General features: G+C 37.2%; 1 protein-coding gene across 10 annotated transcripts in view; it reads left to right on the forward strand.

Annotated features, from left to right (window-relative positions):
* Dgkh (diacylglycerol kinase eta) overlaps positions 1-27,326 on the forward strand; it is a 173,880-nt gene that overhangs the window by 77,183 nt on the left and 69,371 nt on the right. For 9 of the 10 annotated variants that reach the window (XR_010041809.1, XM_063232725.1, XM_063232723.1 and 6 more), the window contains 4 exons: positions 21,398-21,502; positions 21,774-21,906; positions 26,239-26,345; positions 27,095-27,220. Coding sequence is in view for 9 of the 10 variants with exons in the window: in XM_063232725.1 (XP_063088795.1) it covers positions 21,398-21,502; positions 21,774-21,906; positions 26,239-26,345; positions 27,095-27,220 (471 nt within the window). In the remaining variant the exon portion in view is untranslated. Of the gene's footprint in view, positions 1-4,506; positions 20,235-21,397; positions 21,503-21,773; positions 21,907-26,238; positions 26,346-27,094; positions 27,221-27,326 lie in introns of those variants that run through there. The other variant, XM_063232728.1, reaches the window with a different exon arrangement.

Here is a 27,326-nt window from a genome sequence, read left to right on the forward strand (position 1 = left end):
ATTTGGACTGACGGATATTTGAGGGATCAACTCATTCATCTTCTCCTCTCCAGCCCAGTTTTTGAGAATAAAACAAGGAGTCAGAGACAGTTGAGCAGAACCCACTGACCCCTCAATATGGAGCTTCTGATAAATGATTGGAGGCCTGAGGTCAAGATGTTGCTTATTCCTCCTCCGCCCAAGGGAAGATGGGGTAGAGGGGGCCAGAAGGAGTTGGTCAGTTTGTTCCCCTGGAAAGTGAGACTTTGGTAGAGGCTGGTGGAGGAAGGAACACAAGTTCTTCCTAATTAAGAACTAGAGTTAATCTGAGAAAAGCATCCTAAAAGATAAGATTTGAAGAATAGAGTAATTTAAGGTTAAGGTAAGGTCTAGGGTTTGCAGCAGACAGAGGCCAAAGGAACTGAAAAGCCTGGGCTAGCAGAGGTTGTTCAAATCCTTTCTTCTGCTGTGTCTTGCTCCCCATTAGTGCGCCCTGTTTTGTCTTTCTGATAGGATTTACGCTGTTGTGCTTATGCTAGGTAAGTGCATTTGAGGATAGGGAGTCTGTGCTGTCTTTTTACCTCACAGTGCCTGATCCATATTTCTAGATTTTAATTACTAAGATGAAAGTTCATTGCAGGCATGAGAAGACTGTGTTGAAATATTTTCAAAAGCTTTTTAAGCAAACATTACTTCTGAAGTTTGCTGGGCTAGAAATGTAAGGATCAGAAACTTAGGCAGCTGCTTTAGCATTTTACAGCATATGAAACTGGCAGAACTTTCTGGGGTATAAAGTGGAGCAAAAGACACGCTTTCAACTGGCAATTGACAGTCGTCTCTATATTTAAATTTTTAAATATGCTGCCTCCCAAGATTATAGTGGTTGCTATTGACACTGCTATTTTAGCTAGTTCATGTCAGAGGTTAATGGTGTAGCGTGATGGTGTTGTGGCTGGAGAATCCAGAAATGGCTAAATCCTGCTTCATTATAACCCTGCGTCTTCTCCTTTAAGTCGGTAAGGGTGGTATACTGACAAAAAGCACTAGCACATGGAAAAATCTATAAACGGCAAATGGAAAATTTGTGCTTTGCCTGAAAACCCAATGCAGATTTCTCTGGTGAAATGGATTCCATAGTGAGTGTCCCCCAAAGAAGGGCAGCAGCTGACCTCATCCAGACACTACTCAGAGTCACTTCTGCATCATTAGGCAAGAGCAAATGACCGGGCTGGTCCAGCCGGAGGTAGAGAGAACATAGACTCCCTAGACAGCAGTGTCAGAAGCTGTGTGGGCTGGTTTAAAACCTGCAAACACTACACTTACTTTTCCTTTCTTGTACAACCTTCCTCTTCACTCTTGGAGTTAGTCCTTTTTTTTTTCACTTGTCCAAGTCACCGTAGGTATTTTATGAGTTTCTTATTGCTCTGTAGCGAATTACCACAATTGAATTAGCTTAAAACAAATCCTATTTGTCTTACAGTTTCTGTTAGTCACATAGCATAGCTAGGATCCTTTTGTCTACATTTTTAAATGTAGTAAATTAAAATCCACATTTGCACACATACAGAAACACTCCCATCATCAGCACAGCACACCAACAATCAGCATCAGGTGATTGCTCCCGGGACTTTCACTCTGAGCTACATCTCTAGCCCTGTGTTTGAATTTTTTTGAGATAGGATCTTGCTAAGTTGTCTGAGCTGGATTCAAATTTGTGATCCTCCTGATTCAGCCTCCCAGAGTGCTGTGATAATAAGCATGTATCACTACATGTGGCTCACAGAACTGACTTTTAATGGCCTTCAATTGGGCTACTTTTCCCACAGTATGATTTTGTGTTTTTATAAGTATCTTCTACATTATGCAACAACAGCAAACCCTACAAACTCTGAAAGCATTTGCAACTTTAGTTGGCAGTGATGTGATCATACATTGTAGCCTTATTGTCACTGTTTAAGAATGTAGGTTGATGGTTCATTATCATACTGGCTGTTTAAGTTCTACCATGATGATCTCTATGGTTGTAGAATCTATAATGTTATTTTTTGTGATTTGTTTCAAGATTCTTTTAAAACTTTATTGATATATTTGTATGGTGTTGGCATTTCATTTTCACTTTAACATGTTTATCATTAACATAACCCTGTGTTGTGTCTGAGTGTGTTCCATTTGTGGCTGGAAACAATTGATTTCCTGTTGGTGCCACCCGGGAAAGAGCTTCCAGACCTCCTCGAGTCTTGCCCAAGGCTCTTTCCTATCACGGTAGCCTCTGCATTTAGGGAGTTTTTCCTCCATTCTTCTTTCTTCCTATATCCAGTGCTGTGTTTGTGTCTTTCTTGCTGTTCATATCCTCATGTTTTAAAAACGTACCAAATTGTAGAAGATAAGCTTAGTTTAAGCAATCAAAAAGTCTGGGTTTGGATCCTGGCCTGGCCACAGATAGTCATGTGACCTTGGGCAGTTAGTTAACCTTTCTAAATCTTACTTTCTTCACCTGTACTGAGGATGGCAATGCCGTTTGCCCCATAGGTCTGTGAAAATCAAATTAATTTGATAGCACACTTAAATACCTAACAGTGATAAGCATATGCAGTTTATTAAGTGTTTAGTGCCTGTTATTATCCAGAGTGTTTCACCCTTTTGTTTCCTTCTCAATTCCCAATTCCTAAAAGATTGGGAATTTTGAAAGGATATGTGAATGAACATCATCTTGAAACACATTCTATCCTTTCTGTCTTTCAGAGGTATAGTTAAGATTCAGTTATACTTTTATATTAATAAGTATAGGTATTATTGGGATAAACAACTATAGATAATGAATAAAGATAATTGTACCATATAGGTAAATATTACTTGCTAAAGAAGAGCTTTTTAAATGATATGAAAGTCTTCGCAATCACAAGAGGTTGGCTTTCAAAATGTACTGTTCAAATAGCTATTTTCTTTAAGTTTTAATGAAGAGTAAGCTAAACTTTAAATAATTGAGCCATCATTTTAAAGAAATTATTGTATTCACAGTGTTAAAACTGCTTATGAAAGTTTGTAGGGACAGTAATGTATACTTTCTGTTGTGTGCATATTTGTTTGCTTAACTAGAAGAAATAGTCACTTAGTTGGCTAATATAGCCACCCTTAGCATTTTAGAGCGTGGTCTTCAAGGGCTACCTGGGTTACTTGCTGGGTAAGTTCAGGCATTGTGTGAGCACACTTACTTTTAGATTTAAATGAGTGCTGCAAAGTTGATTAGCATTTGATTATGACTCTGTATGAGGGCTTAAACATACAATTAAATCAATAAAAAAGAGTATGCTCTTATGGCACATAAAATACAAGAAACTATACATGTATAGTATTACTGAAATAAGTAGGCTGGGTTTTAATGGGAGGGAAAACTGTCCTCAAGAGCATATTTTTTTAAAAATGGTTTTTGTTTACTCAGTTTTCCTGTTAGCTTCCTCTCAGCTGACATAATTCAGTTCATCTCTCTGAACAGGACTATTACATCCTTTGAACTTAAGAATGTGTTAGTTTGTTTTTATCCATTAATATTTCAGTATTTAGTTCCAAAGGAAATAACTAGAAGCTGTTTTCTTTTTCATATCATTTGTGAATGCATGTTTTTCAAAAGGGATTTAGGTCATCCCTTGAATAATCACTTAGATAAATGCTGCTGACCTTATTTGATGTTTGTTGGATCTATGTTTCTGTTCTAAATGCTCTATGCCTAACTTATCTAATTCTCTATATCAACCCCATAAGAACTATTATAATCCCCAGTTTATTGATGGGGTATGTGAGGCAGACCAACATCTAATATATGGAATAACTAGAATCAAAACTCGTCTAGAGCATTTGGCCTTGATCAGTACTCTTGACCACTTTGCTACCTTGCCTCTTTATTCTGGAGTTTTTAATGAGTGTGGTTCTTATGGTATTTCTCTGGTTGGTTATTCCCTGTTCATTTTTTTTTTTCCTGCTCGAATTCAATGAGCAGAATTCATTGTCCAGCTTTGTAGGCTACACTGCCAGACATATAATAATCATTTGCTAGGCAGACAACAATCTAGAATGTTACATTATATTCTGGACACCTTGTCTTAAAAAGAAATGCTGGCTAAAGAGCTCACGGGAGAAGGAAGGTAATCAATATTATAAAAATAATATTGATTATTATCTGGAAATCATAGGGTGATTAACATTTCCTTTGTAGATTTGGGGAAATGTGACTTTTTTTTAATATTTAGGAAATTACTAGGTCTGAGAAGCAGTAGATAAATTGTGTTATTACAATGCACAGAACAAATACCTGTGCTCTAATTAACTCACAGAGTGACAATTTCAGCTCGACATAAAAAAGAATTTTCTAACTTGAGTCATCTGATAGAACAGGTCCCTTTGTGAGGTAACGACTGTGCCCATTATTAGAAATCTTTAGTCATCTTCCCTGTGTGCTAAAGGGGCATAGAGAAGAGAGTTGTCAGAGCAGGTTCGATGCTGAAATGACTTTCTCAAGGTCAGATGGCTAATAGTTGTACAAAACTAGCACCAAATTTGTGGCTCTTGGTGTTTGTTGGGGTGGGAAGAAGGAATGGATTTAGAGATGGCTGGGCAGTAAGCTAGACTTCACTGTGTCACTGTACCATTTAGCGCGAGTGAAACAACCAACCTTTAGGAGCGCTGTTAGAGAGTGCTTGACCTGGTACAAGGGTGCAGGAGAAGTAGGAGGCCAGCGAGAGACTGAGATTTCCTTGGAGATGCAAAGACTGTGTCTTCCCTGGTATCTGAAGGCTAACACAGTGCTTGGCACAAAGAAGAAAGCCAAGATGTATTTGCTGAATGGATGAAAGAAGTTATTTTGTTTAATGAATAATATTTGTAAATCCTAGTTTTTCTTTAGACAGATAGTATCATTTTATGTTTTAGCTTGGAGCAGTTTCCTAATTTTTCTCCATGATGCTTTATGTTATGTAATATACCTATAAATGCCTGCATCCTTGTGAAATCTTTATATAAGGACTCAGACTATTTTTACAACAGTCTTAGAAACATGGCTGTTGTTTCTCATGAGTCATTGCAGTGATCTTGACTTTGCCTGTGTAATTATGAGATACCTGATAGCAAACCTCACATTTTTATATCTAAGTCAGGTAAAATATAAGAAGTTCTTTTGGTTTTAAAAACTGATTTATATACATCTTTGATGGCTTTGTACTATAAAAGTTGATAGTTTATATGTTTGAAAATTATATCCTTTTATCTATGTCTAAGGAATGAGGTGTTTTGTCATGGTCTCTGTGGATGCATCATAGTTCTTCATCTAGTGATAGAGCATCTTTTTCAAGACTATGACCCAGAAAATTATCCCTTAAAGTTATTATGGGATTTTATAGATCAAAGACTTAGGAAGTAAGGTATCATTGGTCCTTTTTTAGCAGACTAAAATGTTGGGTGGAGATAAGATGTAACAGAAGATCCTTTGTCTCCATCTTCAGTAAGTCTTTGAAATAGACTTTTCAAAGTCCCCACCTTTACCAGTATCCAAACATAAGCCTTTCACGTGGACTTTCTAAAGTTAGGCAAGACCATGTGAGCATGCCTTGACGATGCTGCCAGCTCTGGAACTCCGAGAACTTCAGGTTTGCTTGCAAAAATCAGATCATGGAAATAAATCCTAGCACATAGATAAACTTCATTAAAGTCTGTTGTGGTCTGAATAGATTCTATCAGTAGGTTGGGGGAGGGTGCTTCTCAGCTAAAGACCTGGTTGCCTGGAGGCCCAGACAGAGCATTATGGTGAGTTACACCTTTTGCCTTGTCTGGTTTTGCTAATGGCCCATGATTTAGGAATAAGGTGATACTTCTGATCAGTAATCTCTGACTTGCTGTCTCTAGCACTTTTTCTCTAGGCTGTACACAGCAGCCCCTCCTACCCTATCCTCCATTACTTTGGGGGTTGCTGTTAGAACTCATTTGGCAGTATTTATTGGGATCTATGCTTCAGACACTGTGCTAGATTCTGGAACTGACTTTGAATAACAGAAGAATTGGCTATTGAGTAGCATGTTTTAAAAAATTAGATTGGATTTAAACAAATTTACGAGTATGGTACCTTCAGGGACAGGGGCCTGTCCTTAAAAGTGTACAGCTTTGGGAATAGGATTCTTAGGATACACACACAAAAGGGTGATTTCTTCTCCCTCTGAACTGGGACTAGAAACTACCATCACAGGGGCCTAGGTTGTAGGAAAGAGAGAGGATTACCCAGCCTCGTAGAGCTTGAGGCCCAGACCCTCCCCAACTCCAAAGGCAGATTGTGGGACAGCTCGGTCTGCTCTTCACCAGCATGCCCCATGCCAGCATTTCTGAGTGACAGCCACATAGACCATCCATGGATGGTGATGCTGATCCTGGAATGCTGATGTCATGAAGCTGGTTCCCCAGGAAATCTTTAGCCTTACACAGGTTGTACATGGCTAGTAAAGACGGCCCAGATGAAACATTTGTTCAGTTTTAACCTTGAATCTTGGGAGACTGACCTTTCTGAAACATTGTAACTTTCAGTTAATGGCCACATGCCACAGAGCCTCCTTGTCCTGAGACTAGTTATAAACCTGATACACATTTCACGTATATACTCCACATACAAGGCCTTTTATTGCTAGTGGATGATCCTGCGCTGATGCTTTCAACTGTCATCATGGTCCAGTAGTCAGCACTAGTGGCTGTATAGTGCTAGACTTCTAGAATCTGTCTCCTGCCCTGAAAGATGACACATGATGACTGGTGAGGGGGCCCAGATTTTGAACCAGCACTCTCAGTCCCACCAGCTCTCCAGCCGTGCAGAGGCTTTTGAGCTATGCAGACTACAAAAGGTTTATTCACACTTTGCCAGCCTGATTCACCCTCTGATGCACTTTTTGAAGGAGAATTGCAGAATTTGCTTGAACATCATTGTGGCCTTTTTAGGGCTGACATGTTTAGTTGAAGTCTCCACATCCATTTAGCTTAACTCTGACTTCTGATTCCCATTTGTGGTATAGACTGAAGCCTCAGATTCTGTACAAAATGTACTATATACCAATTCCTGGAATAGGAGTTTAAGATGAGAAAATAAACTGGCAATATTACTGGCAAAAATTTAAAAATAAAGCACTATAAACTGGGCAGAGATAAAGTGACATTCAGAGAACTTGATTCATGTACATTTATATAGTTATCAAGCAGTATAATTAAGATTTAAACTGAGTTCTTTTCATGAGAATGTATAGTATACTAGGATTCTCTAGCTCCTATGACTAAGGATCAGTCAGAGCAATTAGGTAAAGGCCTACCTTTTTGAATAGGATTTGCCCAGTCTGGCTATTCTTGGTGAACCCTCATTACCCACAAACAAGAGTAAAGTTTGTGTTCAATAGTGTACCAGGAGAGTGGTTAGGGATGCACAGTGCTGATTCTTATGTGTCATTGGTCTATATTTATTGGACAAGATGGGATATTTGAATTTTTATATCAGGTTAGAATTTTAAAATCCTGACAAGAAAGTCACTAAGTTTAGTGTCTAACAGAAAGAGACTTCAGTTCAGTAGTTTCCACCTTCCCATTTTTGTGGTTTCTGAACCTACTTTAAACTTGGCCATGACCAAATAAATGAAGGCCAAAGTGGGTTTGTGTTTATTGGAGACAGATTATAAGCCAGTCTGTAATAAACAAGTGAGGTCAGAAGAAAGATCTTCCTGTTAACAACAGATAAATTGAGTGCTGTTTAACAAGTTGGGAATTTTTAGTTTTTAGTCTTGCTGATTTCGTAGGTTGAGACTTGCTGGTTCAGAGCTAACGGCTTTTGGACAGGCTTGGACCTAAGATTGTGTTAGCTGATCAGGGTTAGAGTGAAGGGTCAACAAGCCATTGTGGAATATTGTCAGAAGCTTCCAGTAAGTTGCCCGTATGTGTATGGAACTCACAGAAGAGTTAGTCTTTGTGTCTTGGGGAAAAGCAGATGAGTACAAGAAGCTATTGAAGAGAGCTAAGTAGAAGATGTGGTTACTTAATAAACCCGTCCCTGGACATCAGGACTTGATAAGGCTCAGTATAATTGAGGGGTGTCCTGGCTTGATCTAGCACCAGGCGTTGCCCAGTGGTGACATAGTCCATAGGGATGACTTAGTAGGGCTTCTTGTCTCTGTTAATTGGGCACTTTTACTCGGTTCATTACTGCTTTGTAGTTATTCAGCACATACTGATATGAATGTCTGACCGTGGTAGCTACTGAGGAGTAACCAGAATCCACAGAGGCCTGCCACTAACATGTTCATTGTGAACAGTCACAATGACACAGGTACTGCAGGTCACATGTGTATAAAAACAATAGGCTGAGTGTTTGGCCTCTGTGATCTGATTGGTGTTCAAATCTTGGCCATTTTCTTTGGCAGTATACCTTCAATAAAAAAAAAATTAATGACTTTACCTCGTTGCTCAACAGTGTTATTTGGGCAGCTGTTTTGTTAGTACTGCAGTGCTTAAAAAAAAGCTCTCAGCAAAGCAGATTATTCTCTCTTTGGGACCTTTATAAGAATTATTTTTATCTAGGTAAAGTGTTCATCATATGAAAATGTTTTAGTGTACATTCCTTTTGGTATGGGGAGAAACATGGCTCTCTAACAGCACTAATATTACTGTCATATCTTCAAAATGCAGAAGAACTTCTAACAGGTTTTAACCGGCTGGTTAGCACAATGGGAGCAAAATACACACTTTACAGGGTACACTGTAAAGAAAACTCTGCAGGTCTCAGAATGTCAAAGCCTTCACTGTCCCTAGTATCTAGAATGAGAAGTGATAAAATGACCTAGTTACATCTACTGGAAGCCATATGTACAAAGACACTGATTTCACAATGGAGTACTGTAGCAAATGATGGCAAACAACCCCAGTGTGCAAATTAAACTAACTGGAACCAATTGTAAAACGTTGCACACAATGTAATGCGGTGAAGTCATTAAAAACAGTGACTCAGCTCTGCATGTAACTGGGCAGTACATAGTGAATTCCCAAATTTTATTCAGTTGCTAGGGGCAGATATGGGGTGGTTGAATTTATAAATTGTTACTCTGCAAGTGTTTGTTTTACAGCCACATTTTTGTACATTTAAATGAGAGCACACATAGTTATTGTTTATGGGTAGACTGTTTCTGGAAGGTTACAGAGGAAGCTGAGAAGTATTTGCCTTCAAGGAGGGCAGTTGGTAGCTGAGGGCGGGCTTAGAAGAAATTGAGGTTTTAAAAATATTTTCATTTGGTGTCTCAATACATTTCAAATCACAAATGTGTATTATGTTAAAAAGGTTTAAAATCATTACATAGGAGATTTGGGCCTGGGGACCAGGTTGAACAATACTGCAGTGTCCAGGGAAATAAGGTGAGGGTACCAGTCAAAGAAAAGGGAAGGAGTGAATGACAGGCCTTGTGCACAAAGCCCAGAGGGCTGTGTGTGCTGCTGGTGGCACATGCCTGCAATCCCAGCATTTGGAATGCTGAAGGCTGTAAGTTCAAGGCTAGTTCACTCTGTATAGCAGGACCTTGTCTCAAAACAGACAAATGAACAAACAAACAATCTAGAAAACCATGAACAAAGAGGCGACAAATGGAAGAAGAAAATGTAGAGTTGTGAATTTACTGTAGAGTTGTGTAGAGGGTGGAGATTTTAGCCATTTATGACGTATTTTTAATTATGGGGAGCAAATGTGGGACTAAAAGGTTTGCAGGGCATGGCAGCTGAAAAGAGGACTTCATTTCTGAACCTTGTGAATTTGAGATAACGGTAAAGAGCTCCTGGGGATGGTTAGCAGGTGATGAGGGGAGATGCTTTTAACACTATTAAAATGGATTTAAATATTTTTTAGTATTGTTTTCATGGCTCTTTCAGAGTTTCTAGTATTTCAAATTCTTCTCCATGCCGTAAGTTTGATTATGGAGTAATGGAAAATTTAGGTTTTAAAAGTATTTTCATTTTGTGATGACAATACAAAACAAGATAATTATTTTGTTTTGAGATTCTCTATTTCATACATGTCCTGGACAAAGCCATTTACTGTTACAAACCAAAGAGCTTGTGCCAAGGGAATGAGACTAATGCATTGTTCCAATATCTGGAACAGTCTGAAAATACTAAACAAATGGTGAAACTTTTAATGTGTCCATTAACTGAAACCACTGATTTACAATGGGAGTGTATGTGACAGCTTGCATAAATAATTTCTGAAATCACCGTGATGCTTTCTGTTACGATTAATACCAAAAAACACAGTTTCTCTTGTTCAGTGTAATATTTCAAATACAGTATTGCATGTGATATTATGTATTTGTAAATATTTTATTCTCGGAAAGTGCTAGAGTCCTATTTTAGTAAAATTACTATTATTATTATTATTATTATTATTATTATTTACCATCTTAGTTACCTTTTCTTTGCTTGGACAAAATACCCAACACCTACAAGAAAAAGGTTTATTTTGGTTCACAGTTTGTGGAGGTTTCAGCCCATAGTTTGCTAGCTCCAAGGCAAGGCAGCGTGGCATAGGGGTATTGCAAAGGAGACACAGCTCAGGAGGTGGCAGTGGGAAGCAGGGAGAAAGGGTGCAAGGCAGGAAGGAAAGAGATAGCCTTTTGCAGGCCATGGCCACAGTGATCCACCTCTTACAACCAGGCTTTACTTCCCAAATCACAGTCAGCTGTAATTGCATCAGTGGACTAATCCATTGGGTATCACACCCTCATGATCCAATCACCCTCCAATGCCCCACCTGTGAGCACATGAGGCTTGGGAGTTGGGAGGGGTATGTATATATCAGCCATAACATTCAACAACACTTTTATATTGTCTTTTTTTTTTGCTTACCTTTAAGGAATAACACAACTATCTATGATGTGAAGATGCAACTGTGCAGCATCCCTGAGTATTACCTTTAAGGAAAAAGAAGTGCACAGCACATGTAGCCTTTTCTGCCCATCCTTCCAGGATGATGTCAGTAACTTCTTGGCCATTCCTTTGTTCTGTAGTAGATGGCTAAAAAGACATTAAAAATTTAATTCTAAATCTTAACTGTGTAGTGTGACCCTGAACCAGTTATACACTTTTCTGTGCCATATTTTTTAATTTGTGTGGACAAAACGAGATTATGTAAGTGGCGTATTCAAGTACCCTGAAAATGATAACTCACAGTATTTGGACTTGCAAAATTATTTTAATTTCAAATGTGAATACTAGAGTCATCCAGATTCCTCACAACCAGCTGGTCACTCAGTTCCGTCACTTCTGTCTCCCAAGAAGCTGTGCTTTTCACCTCTGTCATCTGCTCAGGTCATAGAGTGCTCCCACATGCAGCAGCCTCCTCTCTGTACCCTAACTCATATCCTCTCATTCCTTGTGAAGTTTAATGATTCTGCCCGTCAGCCAGGTGTGCCTGTAATCCTAGCACTCTGGGAGGCTGAGGCATGAGAATTGACAGCTTAGCAATTTTGTGAAACCCTAACTCAAAATGTTTCAAAAAATTATTTTTTTAAAGGACTGAGGATATAGCACAGCACAAAAGCCTTGCATTCAATTTGCAGTACCAGAAATAACAACAAAAAAAGTCTCCTCCTCTTATTCCAGCCATCAACCTGTCTTGTACTACTGTTTTGCGAAGGGCTAGTTTTTGTCTCTTTTTTCCATTGTGCTTAAAGCTCTTTAATAACAGTGCTCCAGGCCCTTTTCGAGCAAATCCATACCCTTTTGCATGGTTAAACTTTTCCATAATTACTCCTCTCCAACTTTATTTTGATTTTCTACCTTTGTGGTCTCATCACTCTATTTCTGATATTTAACTCTTGTTCAGTGCTGTCTTCTGTTTTGTGTGTCCCTTACTTTGCAGTGCCCACACCTTCTCTTTGCTCCTCGTTGGCTTCCCTCCCGTAGATACACACATGACACTGAACTCTCTTATCCTTCCTTCCTTCCTTGGCTGCGTCCCCTCTTCTCACGCAAAGCACCGCTTCTTTCTTTGGTCTTTGTAAGTTGCCCTTTCACTGTGTCCTCTTGGTGCCCTGAACAGTGACAACATGGATCAGGTTCAGATCTGGAAAGGATTTTAGAAGCTGGAAGCTGTGCCAAGTGGTTTGGAAGATGACAGAAGCTAGGTTTGTTTGTCTCTGCTTCCCATTGTACGGGTGTTCCTCAGTTGAACAGACTTGAGTTTCATTTCTGTGTCCCGTGGGCTGCAGTGATTGTGTGGCCAAAAATAAGCACTTTTTCCACTTTCTAATGGATGAAATGATGGATTCAAGTGGAGAATGTCAGTTTTAAACTGTCACAAAAGGTAGCCTTCAGCATATTTCTTCTTTAAAAATGTGATAACTTCTCTAACTCGCCATCTCTGCCCATCATTTACATTAACATACTTTGTTCTGTGGTTGTATTTCGCTTTTACACTACAGTTATGAAAGAGACATGAAGTAAGCAGCAGTAGAAACATGTTAGATGTTAGTGTGTAATTGGGGGGAAATGCTTCAAAGATTAAGAATCGTGTGTTGTGATAGAGAATGAAAGGAGAGAGTTAGGTAAGGTTATCGGGGAAGGGAGAAAATGTTATATACAGTTGTATTGTCTTAAGCCATTAAAATTAGGATAATTTGTTACAGTAACAATAAACTAATGGGAATTGACTAAAGATTAATAAATATAATTTGTGTGAATTTAAGAGAGTTAACACTGATTTGACTCAAACTTTATTAGTCTCCAGAAACAATGGCTTATTACACATTTACATACATAAGTGATGTAATCATATAGACGAGGTTTATGCAACAACACACATATAATAACTTATATATAAAGGATATCCCAATGAGTAACACTTCAGACCTTTCTTGGTGGATTCAGAGAGGCCTCTCCATGCCCTTTTCCTAGGGAAGACAGGCCAGGGACGCACACCCTGCAGAAAGACTGTCTTGGCCGCCATCGTTACAAGTGTCTTTTTATTTTTGACCCTCTGCTTCACCAGAGGCTTCTGGGAATGAGCAGTTAGGTCCGTGAGTTTAAAACACAGCTTTCAATTCTTAATAGCCCCAGAAAAGTGGTAAACAGACTGCTTTCTTTTGCAGATGTAAATTATACAATGTTGATTTCAGTTGTTGATTTGAAAATGTTGAATTCTGCCACCTCGCATATCTTTATTAAATTCTTTTCAAGAGAATCTATTTTTGTTATATATTTGAATGTTTACATTTAAAGAAAAATTTGCTTTTTAGCATTTGTGGTCCCATAGAAATACTGTGTATCAGGGCTCCAGTGGCGCACTGGTTGGCATACGGTACTTATGCAAAAATACCATGTATACAGGGAGAATATTTATAGTGAGCACAATGAAACCTGTGTCACTTTTTTGTTGGGGAAACATATATCAGAATTTGTACTTCATACATTAAGACAATGAGAACATTGTAGAAGGAAGTCAGATTAACTTGGAAGGGCACATTATAATGAAAGTGTAGCTCCTTAGTGGAGAAGGAACTTTTATGAATGAAAGTGATATTAAGCAGATTTGAGGCTCAGAGACTTTGACAATAAGATTTGATAGCTCTCTCTAGCTTAGTGCATTCCATCTTGTCAATCGGTGGTCAGAAGTCTTTTTTTATTTTTACTTTTTATTTTAAAGGAGAAAAACAGTAAATAGAATGATACAGAAGTTTAAAACAAGATAATAGGAAATTAACAATGGTAGGGATTTTCAAATACATAGGTCATTTCCCCCCCTTTTAAATAGTTGTGACAAATTTCAAATATACATAGTCTCAGAATAACCATGGAATATACCCCACTTCCCCACAGCTCCTAGTATTGTCTAGATTTTTGTACCACCTGCTTCATGTTTTTATCTTTTCCTTATTTTAGTAAAGCAGAATTTTCACAGCACAGCACTTCTGTCTGCATTCTTTGTATTCATCTCTAAAAATATATAGTTGCCAGATTTTAATTCTTTATTCTTTTCCACCTTTTTTCTGAAGCACAGAAACTGTGAAAGAGAAGAATCAGCTAAAGGAGGCACTGTTTTGCAGTTCAGTATTGTGTAGTAAATTGAGTTTCTCCTTAGTGTAAGTTAGTTTCATTTACATAAGGGATGTATTATCGAATTGTGGACAGTTCATTTTTCTCATCAATATATTGTGATTAAGTTAATTCATACTTAATTTCCAGAGATAATGGAACAACCAGTTGATACTGCTTTTTTACCTTAAGTCTGTAGTCAAGTATTCCTTTAGAGAAAGCCATACTCTTAGCAAAAATGTTCTGTTTTTCAGAGGTCTTCCCTCCCTCTGTGATTTCATTGATGTCTCAATTATTCATTGAATAATTGTGTTGTATTATGTACTTAACAAAAATTTTCTGCCAGACATTATTTTCAGGACTCAGAGTTATTTGTAGAACCCTGTCACAAGTGAGTAGTGTTTCATGTCTATAGCGCAGAATTTTCAGTTATCTTTTGTCAATCTATATAGATAATTACGTGACTTGTAGTCTGATTTTTAAAACAAATACTGCCTCTAGAAGATGCTTAACTTCTTTTTGGGTAAATAACAGGATTGGTGTAGCTGTCCTCATGTTTATGACAAAGCTTCATTCCATTTTGAGTGCCTGTGGAGATATTTTGAAATTTGAAACTCCTACACTTAGTGACAGCAATGCCCTCTCCCCCAGGATCAGAATTGTTACTCAGCTATGGAGACTGATTGGTGAAAGGATGGTCAGCCCAAACCAAGGGTCTGACTTTCAAAGATCTCCTTTGACTCTCAGGAGTAGGTTTGTTGATGTACAGATCTAAGCATGGCTCTGTGCTGGCATCTGAATTGAATTTTAGTCATTGTGAAAGGGAGTGGGGGAAACCTTAGTTCAACTACCAAGCAGTGTAATTTAGTTTCCTGTTTACTTAGTAAGAGGCATAGCAGAATTTCTTTATAAATTTCACCTATAGATTAAAAACGAAGTTGTTGTAGTTGTATGGGTTACCAGTCAACCTCAGTTGTATCATTCATCTGTTATATCTTTCTAAGTTACTTTACCTCATCGTGAAATTTGTGTCTGACAACTTTTAGAAACTACTTCTTGAGCAGTTAGTGTACATCACATAGTACAGTATTCACATCTATAAAATAAACATGAGTGGTAGTACACTTGTATTGTGAAGTCTTGTGATGAAATCCTTTCTTAAGCCGAAATTCTATTCTTCACTTAAATTATACTGTCTGTTGAAAATATCTGTGGCATTGTCTTTGATCATAGTGCCAAAATGGCATTTATTATGACATAGTACTTCTTCCATTATATAGGTCATATGATATAATATAATTTCTTCTATTAAAATTCAAGTAACCTTGGAAGAAATATGCATGAGACCTTTATTATCTGTTAATACCTTAGAAAAATTGACTTCTAGGTAAATAATTATCATCTTAGAAAATAAATGGGGCTTGAGGCAACAGCATAATAAAGTAAGGAAATACTATCCCTAGAAGTCAAATGAACTGGAAGAGCTGATGTTGGTCTGCATACTTAAAGGTTCCTAGGGACCACTAGGTAATATAAATGTACTATGTGGATACTGAAGAAAGTCAATTTAAGGTGCTTGTGCTTGTACCTCTCTAAATATGATAGATTTTAAGCCTTTTTAAAAAAAAAAAAAAAAAAACACTGTTGATGGTCTTAATTTTGTGAATTCTACTATATTACTTGGGGTGCAATAGATGGACGGCTATTTCAGACTGGCCCTACACAAAGGAATTCTATTGCAGATGGATGAGAACACTAGGCGTTTGGATCAATAGGGTGCTGAAAAGTACTTAAGAGTACTTTTTCTTTGGACATAGGTTAAATCAGATTCTGCCTTTACTAATAAGAAAGTTGGACATTTCCCTTGAAAACAGAAATGAATCCAAGTCACCTGTGTAACTTTGCTATAATAAGTTTAACATTACATCTGCCACTGTCTTCATCTCTCCACACCACCACCACCACCAAACCAGGACTTTGGTTCTACAGGTACATTTCAGAGTTTGGTTGGGTCTATCTTGATTCAGGTGCACACATGCTGTTGCAGACCTGAGCTGAATGGTAGAGGGACCCAGCTTACAGTGGGAAATATGAGTTTCTTTTCTCCCAATAGAGTCACTTCAGATGCATGATCACATTGCAGTTAGGCACATTTATGTTGTCAAGGTGAATTATTTCCTTCTATAAAAAAGAATGAAAAAGCAACATACATAATTAAAGAGTTGCATATAGATTTTCTTAGGGAGGATGGAAGAAGTATATTAGGACTGAGCGGTTGGCAGCTTCAGCAATTCCAAAGCTGGTGTTTAAAAGGCACATAATTATATATGATTAGACTGTAACTAAAGTAAAATTATATTCCTAAGCGGTAGTAAATACATACAATAAAAATTGCTAAAGCACAATTGAATTTTCTACTTGTGCTTTCCAATAAGGGCAATTTTGTATTAATCACTAAAAATACAGTGAGTCCTACAGTAGGGCAGATGAAATCAGTTTGTTAGAAAGTACTTTAGCTAGAAATAATAATTTTCTAACATAAAAAGTTGTTGGCCATTTAAAATGACCAGAGCAGGTTATAGAATTTGCTTCACTGCAGAACCAAAACCTTATTTAAAATAAGTAGCCATCTGCCTTGAATAGGTATGCAACCCACTGGAGATGACACACTGAGTTCTTTCAGAGCTATAGAAGGACTTTGATGCTCTTAAGTTTTGCAAGCCCTTTTTTACATTTGGTTCTCCTGTTATGGTAAATATAAACGCATGCAATAGGGGATGTCAATTTTTTCTAAATTCATTGGTTGATCTTTTCCTTATATCATCTAAGGAGATCAGTATGTCATTACCATTATTCCTCTGTTGCTGATCTGCTGGTCAGTGACTATTTTGTTGGTTTCTGACTTAGGCTCATTTGACTTTTATGTTGGGCCACACTGAAACCAAAAATATGCACATGAAGAAAAAAAATTTGTAAATACATATGCTCTTTCTGTCACTGCTAATAAAAAAGTGTTTTGCTTACATTTATTGAGCTTTGACTAACATTGTAACTACCGCATTCTTTATCCCACATACCAGAGGAGAAACTGAGGCTTAGAGAGCCTGGGAACATGTCCACAGCCAGATAGGCAAGCCAGGGTACTGATGGGATCCAGACTAGCTCAGTGTGGCTACAGAGTTATGCCCTGAATAACTCTGCCTTTATAATAGGTATTTGAAGACTAACAGAGCCCTTTAATTCACTTCTCTTCATAAGCTTCTTTTCTTTCTTGCCTTTTTTTTTTTAAGATCTAACATTGTGGTAAATATCTTTAGACTCTGAATCTCAAACTTGGCTGTGCTTGGGGAATCAGCTGCATGTTTGGACATTCAGATTTTTAAAAATCTTCCAAGTGAAGGCTAGGGACATAATTACGCACTGGGGTGCCTAGCATCTGGAAAGTCCTGGATTCAGTCCCCACTACCTTATATCAGCCAGTCAGACAGTCAGTCCTCCAGGTGATCGTACTGCTTAGGAACAAGACAAAATTTTAAATTCTAAATTCTGTCAGCAAAAATTAAATAATGTCTTTATTACAGAAATACTGTATATTTGCTTTAGAAAATAGAAGCAAATCAAAAAATTAGTTAAAAGGATCTGTAATCCCTTAACAGTATATCTTTATTTTTTTTTCCTTTTGGCACTGTGTACATTTTTATAGTTTTAATTAAAAATTACTATTCTGTAGAATTCTGTATATTTAGTACCAGGTTCCATTTTATGTTTGATAGCATTTGTATATTTGACCAGGTTCAGAAATTCTTGATTCTTATATATACATAATCATATCATTTGACCAATCCTTATAAACTGGTGAGTCTCAAAGTGGAACAATATTTCCATTAATAGGGAGTTTGTACATTGTGTGAAGCACTGTAAACTAAAGTGATTTAGACGTCCCTCTTTTGCTCCCTAGTCTTGTATGCCAGTTTTCCAGACAAATTTGTCTTTTATGTTCTTCTTACATCCTTTAGAGACTCTTAAGGTAGAGCCCACGTGGTTTTTTCCTGGCTCTGGAATTCAGGGAATGCTCAGTAAATGCCTGAATGAATGGACAGATACGTATGTTCCAAGATCTCAGGGGAGATCATAATTCAAAAAAATTAATTAATGAAGTAAGTTCAGATATGCCTGAAAAAAGCCGTTGAGGAATTTTAGGGTAATAGGAAGAGACAGTAAGAGTGGAGTGGAAATTGATGAGAGTGTTATAGTTTGTGTCTGGATGCCCCCCTTAGTCTCATACAGTCATGGGGGCAGGCTTCTAGAATTTATGATTGATTCTTGGTCCAGTGCTGGGATGATGGGTGTTAGTGCTGCTCCCAGCCTCAGTGGGGAGCCTACATACAATATAAAGCACAGAAAGAGTCTTCTCTCTGTGCTCCTTCCTTTTTGCTCTTGTTGCTTTTACTATCTTCTGCCGCCATGAGCAGTTGCCCCTCTGCCATGCCACCCTGCCATAGAGTCAGCTGATTATGGACTGAAACCTCCACAGACTGTGAGCTAAATAAACTTCTCCTTTCATTTTGATTGTTAGGTATTTTGTCTTAGCAGCAAGAGAAAAGTAACTGAGATAAAGCGTAACAAAGCCTTCTGGTTCCAGAAACCTCCCAGATTTGGTCCCTAATGCATTCATACTCTCCTGGGTTATAGTATGCTCCCCCACTATGGGGAAGGGGCTGGGTTATGGCCTTTTCCCCTGGCCTACTCGGTCATAATAAAGAGGCTGACTCAGATATATTTTCAACTAATTGGCCGAATTTCTCTTCCTCCAGCACTGTCTGAATAAAAATTTGATAAACTTATGTTGTGTAATGGAGTTCAGTTTAGGGAATAACCAGAGTCTGTTAGCAACGAGGAGCTCTAGTGGCATGGTTGGTTAGCTCGGGCTAACACTGGTCAGCACCTGTGACTGCCCAGGTGGTAGGGAGGAGGTTGAGAGTGTGGCAGGCTGAGCATGGCAGGCCCACTGCAGGCCAGCCTAACGCAAAAGAGCCAATCTGGTCGATGTGTAGGTTTGCTGAGAGATCTGGGCGTGTTGTGAAGCAGCCCAGACAACTGTGGGCCGCTTGTGGAGGTATTTTGGTAATGTCGCCACAGAGCCAGACATCTTTGCATTATATGATTGTGAAGGATTTAGTTTTCATTCTGACTCCTTATAATGTAATTTTATAATCACAGTCTTAATTATAATTAATCACAAAGCCTATACGTCAAAACAGTTAGCATTTCTTTTTGCCTCAGAAAAGCTTTACTTTTGAGTGAAGATACATTGTTGGTCTTTACTTATTACTGTGTATTTTAAGACAAATTTTTATGAAAAATGAAGCGTTGTAAATGTATATGTGTACTTTCATCATCATAAGTTATTTACATAACTGAGTTATACATACTGGAACTCTTTTGAATTGAGTCATTTGGATAGTTTGAAAAACTCTTAAAAACTAGAACCTATTTTGTTCTCCCTTTTTTGCTGAATTCACACTGACAGTTAAAGACTTTCAGTTTAAAGGCATTAAAGGTGGTTAAAACCATCAGTCATCATGCCCTACTTAAAGTTTAACAAAGAAAAAATCAAAGAATGGAATAGTAAGCTTAGTTTGTCTCAAAATGTTGTTCTTATGATAAAACCCTAATAAAAGAGAAGGAATCCTTATAGTTACATCATATAGGATAGCAAAAAACAAACAAACACTAGTGGCTATACTTACTCAGATAACAGTGATTCAGGAGATTTCTGGAATGCTGCACCAACCGCTGGGGCCAGGAGTATATTATGCTACATTTGATGAGCTGTCCTAGAAAAACATTCTGAAGCAATAAAGCATCCATTTGGCTCCTAAGTAATGATGGAAGCATTGCTCTTCACATTAACTATTTATTCAGGAAGAGAAGTGACCAACTGCTAATATTATTCAAACAGAGTCATTTAAAACAAAAGAAAACGGGAAAGTGAGGTTCTCTTTGATTTCATGTGCATTAACCAAGACCCAAAGTGGAGTGGTTGGAGTCCCTGTACCACGTGGCTTTGGCTGACTACATATAAGCGCAAGTGTCTGTCAGATGTAGTAAAAGCTTCTGGGCTTACGCAAGGACAGTGTGGCCTAAACCAGTGACAGGACAGGAAGCAATGACTGGTGAGTGGCTAAGATTGGACTGATTTTTCTCTTATGGAAATGCAGACTTGTTTTCTAAGACCTGTGACAATGATTTAGTCTCGCTAGTTTCCTTCTTTTGAAAAGGATCCCTAATTTTTTTAAGAGATGATTACTTTCTTTCCATTCCTTGTGAAATCTGCTCGATAATGCAATATAATGTTTAGATTTATTGCTTAACCTGGGAAAGTTTTATGTTTGCTATATAAATAAATCTGTAATGTTATTTGGAAATAGTTGTGAGCTACAGTTGCAATGTTTTGCTCTTGTTCTACAGGTACAGAAATGGTTCTTTTTTTACAAAAATATTTAGGATTTAGTAACTTCAAGGTTGCAACCACTGTATTTAAATGCAAATAAGGGTTTCTTTGAAGTCAATTCAGCATCTTTGAAGCCATTTTTGTGCTATAACAGCTTGAAGTTTTCACTGCACTTGCTTTAAGGTTCTTAATGCAGTCAGTTTGCTTATTTTAGTTAGTAGCATACAAAAGATGAAAGTCACAATTATTTTCTTCCTTAAAGGCAACAAATGTATTTTTATGCTAACTCTTCTTCCGTACTCCAATAAAAAGTAATACTGTAGATTTCTACACAGTAAAAAAGGAAATCCTTCCTATAAATCACATCTAAATAAGCAGTAGAATTGATGTGTAAACTCAGCATTACTTGACTGTTACCAGAATTTTCAGGATACCATAATAAATCAATTAAAAAATCATTTAATATTGTATTTCTTTGATTTTTCTACTTAAAAATATTTTCTATATTGAAAATTATGCATTAGTTCTACATTAACTATATATTACTATGAACTATATTTAAAATCAATTTTAAGTATATACTGCATGAAATATGAAAACATTGTTTATTTGGGCTCATAGCCTTTAGAAAATGGCTAAATAACCAAATAATGGAAATGTAATGAGATCAAAGACAAGAAAAAATTCCAAAAATTTCCCTTTTGTTCAACACATTATAACATACACACAAAAAAAAATTCACCTATGTTACTGAGACTCTTATCTTCTTTATGAAAGAAATAAAACGATCATGTTAGAAATGGAGCTGCCTCCTAAAACATTGGATTTTCCATTAATTCTTTTTGTTGGTTATTAACAGTCATTACACTGAAGTATCCCTTTCAGATAATCACTCCATTCAGGAGGCTAATGCTGTGTGCTGAGAACAGAAAAGAGATGGAGGATTGGATCAGCTCACTGAAGTCTGTACAAACCAGAGAACCTTACGAGGTAAAACAGCACCTCTCTGTTGTTTTTTGTTCTTAGATCATAAACATTAAGCAAAGAGCTAAAGCAGTACTGTTCCCTTCCCTTTTTATGTGTAGATTTATTCAGCACGTTCTTTAAGCCAGATTTTCTTTTTAAGTTAAACTGTTTCGGTGTTAAAAGTAATGGATTTGAAAATGTAACTACAGTATATACTTTCTAAATAGTTCAGCATCTCTTACCTTATTTCTTGTTTTTTTTGTTTTGCCAATCTGTCCCAACGGTTCCTTCCTAGGTGGCCCAGTTTAACGTGGAACATTTCTCAGGGATGCACAACTGGTACGCCTGCTCCCATGCCCGCCCCACCTTCTGCAACGTCTGCCGAGAGAGTCTCTCTGGAGTCACTTCCCATGGCCTGTCCTGTGAAGGTACTGTAACACCCCATTTGTGTACTGTCCCCGTAGTAATGGTACCACAGACGTGCCACTGTTGATTTTGTGCTATTTTAAGAACAGACACTCTCCCCACAGGAAAACACTGCCTGTGGCTGGAAGCATCTCAACTGGAACACAGTGTTCAAGCTTTGCTGTAGCTCAGTGTTGCACTTTGCACACATAGGACTAATTTGGGAAGCACTGTTGCTCTGGGAAAGATAACATAGAATCATCCGAAAGGAAGTGTAAATCAAAATATAGTACTGCACCCTTAAGGAATTAGGAACTACCATTTAAAAAATGTTTTACTCTGATGGATATTGGAGAACAAAACTTTTATTCAGGACAGTTTGTGTTTGGCAGAATTACTGATTGTTATTTCTGTTGCATTACTGAAATAGTTATTTAAATGAACATCATCTAATTTATGACTTAATTTTGCATTGATGTGGATTCAACCCAGGGTCTCATGCATGCAAGGCAAGCTCTCATCTACTGAGCTATACCCAAGGCCCTGATATTGTTTTAATTTTTGTAAGTTTTCTAAAAATAAAACCCATGCAGCTGTTTTTGCTATAGAATTTTTGAGTCATTTTTAATTTTAGGAGCAGTAACTACCAAAGATAAATGCATTAATACTTACCTAAAACTTCATTAGGTGTAATTTTGTGCCTCGGAGGTGAGGTATGTAAGTGTTGTGAATTGCTTTTTGACCTATGTGTAAAACCAACATGCCAACATTAGCTTTTTTCTCTAATACAAAAATATCTTAAGTAATTTTGAGTATAAATAATAGTAAATAACAGTCAAAATTTTACTTGATTTTAAATAGTGAAATCTGTGATAACCATCAGCTATTTCTGATGATGCAGTGCGGTAATGAAGAACAGAAAGGAACAGAACAGGTGCAACTTTTTTCCATTACCATCATTACAAATGATTACCAGGAGAGAGAGTTAAACACACTTTTAGTCTCCTTTCCTCATCTGTCAAATGGTGATGATAGTCCTTTGTCTCATAAAGTCACTATGAAAATTAAATGAAGGGATACATCCAATAAAATTACTTCTATAGTCCATTGAATTGTGGAAGTTTGCAAAGATATTTACCTAATACAGTATATAAATTCAGATTACATCATTAACTTGATGCATTAAAATTCATGAAAGTAAAAATTTGGAGAAGTGATTAAACATTTGTATTTTAGACATAAGAAATGATTAGAAACAAAGATAAATTTGGTATTTCTGTCTTTAGTAATCCCAAAGGGTTCATATGAATCTGAAAAATCCTTCCAGGTTTGTAATGTTGCATCATGTTATTTTGAAGATCTTTTAGCTGCTTTTTTCTACTGTCTCATCCCAAAAATACAAAAAAATAAAAAATCACGAAGTCTGAGATCAGATCTTTGTGATTTGAGATTGACATTATTCAATGCATTTAATTATATAATAATTGAGTCAATAAAAAATGAATATTTTTCTAAACATTTTCATAGAAAAATAAAAACCACTTAAATTGACAATAATAAGAACTTTAAAAGCCTTTGTAAATATGTTATATGCTTCTATAAGTAATGTCTTCTTTTTTTTAAGCTCATCATTGGATTTAAAAATTTATTTAGAAGATTATGTCTGCTACTGGTAATAGGTTTTTAAATCTGCAATATCTTGAACATTTGTATTTTTAGAATTATAGCATAAGTTCATTTTAAAATCCCTAAGTTTTTGTAAATGTGGAAAAGTTGCCTTTTTAATGAGAGCCTGGTTCTTCTGAAAATCCTTATCATAGTTTAAATTAAACTCTAAACTTCTTCCTTAAATATGAATAAATTACTTGCTCGGTAAAACTGACAACATTGCATTCAAGAGTCTTAAAATGTAGAATGAAAGGTCTGGGGATGTAGTTCAGAACTACAGTGCTTGTCCAACATGGGTGAGGTGCTGGGTTCAGTCTCATCATCATAAAAAATAAGTTGTATTGGAATCGGAAATACAATAAAAATTTACTCAGTAGTAACAGTTAGTAACTCGGTGTCAGCAGTGAAATCCATCGAAGCCATCACTGAATTTATTGGCTCTCTCTGTTCTTGTTTTTGACCATAGAATGAGGCTAGGCTGCTTTGTCTCCTAGATTTGTGTTGAGTAATAACTACAATTTTAAGTTTTGTAAATATAAAATGTTGATCAAAATAGAAGACTTAAGATTGTTTTCATAATTCCTAAATTAATTGTGAATGTTAATTATAACTTCAGAGCATAATTTTCCTTCATGGTTAAACAGTAACTTCACAAAAGAGTAAAATGGCAATCCTTTAAATCAGCAACACCAAATATGTTAGCATGGATACCAGGTACTTATGAATTTTTATCTGTAGTTTAACACAAAAATTCACTGTGGTAAAGACTAAATATTGCAATAAAAATCATACTTTTTCATATATTTTTAAGCTCTCTAGGTTTGAATATTATCTTTACAGCTCAGAGAAGAGTGCGTTATTTGAGAATAACTTGTAGGAGGATTTTAATTACCACTCAACAAAATGAGGGTGCCCATTAATTATTTTCATTTCTTAGTGACCAAAAGCAGTCTGGCTTATTATTATTATTGTTGTTATATATTATAATAACTGACTTTATAAGTCACGAGACTCATTACATGAGACACTATTATTACAAAAGTGTGATTTTATTTTTGATGAGCTGTTTGATATTTTAATGTAAATTTTTTTAAAAAGCCATGAAAGGATTGGAGACATTGCTCAGAGGGAGCATAGCCCGGCCCCTAACATGGCTTCACTTGAGAGCACCAGTAGTGGGAGGTGACATGAAATGATACCCTGCTAGTCTTATACATCCTTCTCTTCCCTATTAAAAATCAGATACTAATAATATCAAATATGTATTTGTACTTGTAAGGTAACTGAGAGTCCTTTTAAGTTTTAGGGCACTGCTTTTGAGAAATACCCTAAGACCTAGAGACACAGGTGATAATAAAATTTTTCCAAGCTAAGGTTACTTCTGACAGTGCCTTGTCTTCACCCTTATTATCATCAACAAAGTTCAATTAAAATATCATTTTCTGTATGAAGTTGTGTTTGCGTCTCATAGTTATAACAAAAAGAACATTATTGTCAGGAAGAATTTTTCAAAGTGTGCATAAGAGGTTCAGAGCACTAAATGAAATATTTCAGATGTGTATAGACCAATATTTTTAAAAGACAGACCAGTTCAGCTAAGTAGCTGTTTGTGAATAGGCTTGTCATTGTAACCTGAGGCATTTTGAACATTTGATTTCTAGACATCTTAGTTATTTTAGTTGAACCTTTCATTTTCATATGCATCAAATTAGAATTCTTCAGAATGTGAAGTAGGTAAAATTGAAAATTTGTTAATGACTTAGAATTTTTTAAAAGTCATATGAAGAAAAGCCATCTTACATTTAAATTTAGTAACAGTAACCTTCTTAAAACCACTGAAATGATCTCTACTTTTAGCTATTTATCTGACAAGTCAGAAACTGATGCGTGCTGAGCATCCACTAATGCTTGGAGAATTTGTATTGTTAGACAAATAAATGTGTTCAATAGTAGTCAATCTCTATTTTTCAAAACTATGATTAATTTTTCGGTTAACGTGTGGTTTCCTTATCTTCCCATTTTATGCTGTTTCTTTCCTTTCTCACTGCTCCTTTTATAACCCCTTCTATGGTCTTGCAGCTAGGAAGAGCCGGGGAAGGCAGTAGTGGCCGTATTAATTCATCATTCCTCCTGTCCGCGTTTATGATACAGTCCTCTCAAAAGACAGCACCATCTTTGTGGTCCTCTTCAACCCATTTTCCATGATGCCTGGTTGTTTTCTTCCACTTAAATACTCCTCTGAATTATCTGTCTGTTACTTATGTTTTCAGACTTATTAGCAGTTACCAGAACTGTGAAACTTGATGAGTTGTCCCAAAGTAAACATGTAATCATCTCCCAGATTAAGAAATAGGGTGTTTCCAGAACCCTGATTACTCTATTTCATTTGTGTGCGTCGGTGCATGTTTCTCCCTTCTCAAGAACTCATTCTTTTGTGTTTATTTCGTTTCTGTTCTTCTCGGTAACAGTCTGTTAACTTTGTAAGTTCTTCCTAAATACAAAAGCATATGAGCTTTTAAAAATACCATTAACCATCACTGGAGATCAGTTTAAACTTTTTAAAACATTTTTCTTTTCTCCTTTTCAAGTCTTCTTTTAGAATTTCATGCTGTGATTTCCTTTAATCCTTGGTGGAAAAGAAATTGTTCCCTTTAAAATGCTGGCTTATTTCAGTTTATTGTTTTTAGTGTGCAAATTCAAGGCTCACAAAAGATGCGCCGTGCGAGCAACAAATAACTGCAAGTGGACCACGCTGGCCTCTATCGGGAAGGACATCATGGAGGACGAAGATGGAGTAAGCCACTTTCTCGCTCAGCCCTCACCCCTCTCCCTGCTCGCTGCATGTCTGCTCTTTTGAAGGACAGTGAGTGATAGACAGAGAAGTGAAAGTGGAAAATAATGACGGTTCAGCAAGAGAGTTTATCATTAAGATTTAGCTCAGCGGAATAAGCACCTGCCTTGGAAGCAGGCAGTCGTGAGTTCGATCCCCGGTACCGATAAAAAAAAGGAAAAAGACAAAAAAAAAGAGAGAGAGATGTTAGTTGCTTCTGAGTTTTTATTTTCAATTCATTACTTCGTAGCTTCCGTCAGCGCTTGTATTTTGAGGGAAATGAGTCATGAGTAGGGTCTAGGAGGGACTGCTGGGCAGGACTGGTGTACAGACTCTGACCTGCTGAACTCTGTGATCTTTAAAGCCCAGCAGAGATGATCGCTCTTCAGATTCTGGAGTTTCCTCTCAGCCATAACCCCGGTGCTGCCTTTGTTGTGCCTTCCATCCAAATCTCTGGTAGCCCTTGGTGACCCTGCTTTTCTCTCGGCTAGCACTCTGCATGAATCTTAAAGGGGCGGGCTTTTCTTACCCTTGTATTCCAGCAGGGTCAGGCACAATAGATGCTCAATAAATGGGAGAATAAATGAGTGAATGCCACGCGTGATGCGTACTGTTGAGTCCACAGAGTAAGCAACCATTCCGTATCTTCCCTAGGGTAAGAATGGTGTCCTCCACAGTCTTCACTTTGGCTGCCCTTTCTCCGTGCCCCACAGGTTGCGATGCCTCACCAGTGGCTGGAGGGCAACTTGCCTGTGAGCGCCAAGTGTGCTGTCTGTGACAAAACATGTGGCAGTGTTCTTCGTCTGCAAGATTGGAGATGCCTTTGGTGTAAAACAATGGTGAGGGTTTGGAATGGTTGTTTCCCAAAGTCTCCTTCCTGCGGTTTATTGTTCTCCCTGTGCTTTCCCTGAGCAGTGCTTTGCTGTCTCCAGGCCTATTTTACCA

This window comes from Cavia porcellus, unplaced genomic scaffold (assembly GCF_034190915.1).
Source record: "Cavia porcellus strain 051 isolate PalLab524CR breed Dunkin Hartley unplaced genomic scaffold, mCavPor4.1 scaffold_21, whole genome shotgun sequence".
NCBI classification, from domain to species: domain Eukaryota; kingdom Metazoa; phylum Chordata; class Mammalia; order Rodentia; family Caviidae; genus Cavia; species Cavia porcellus.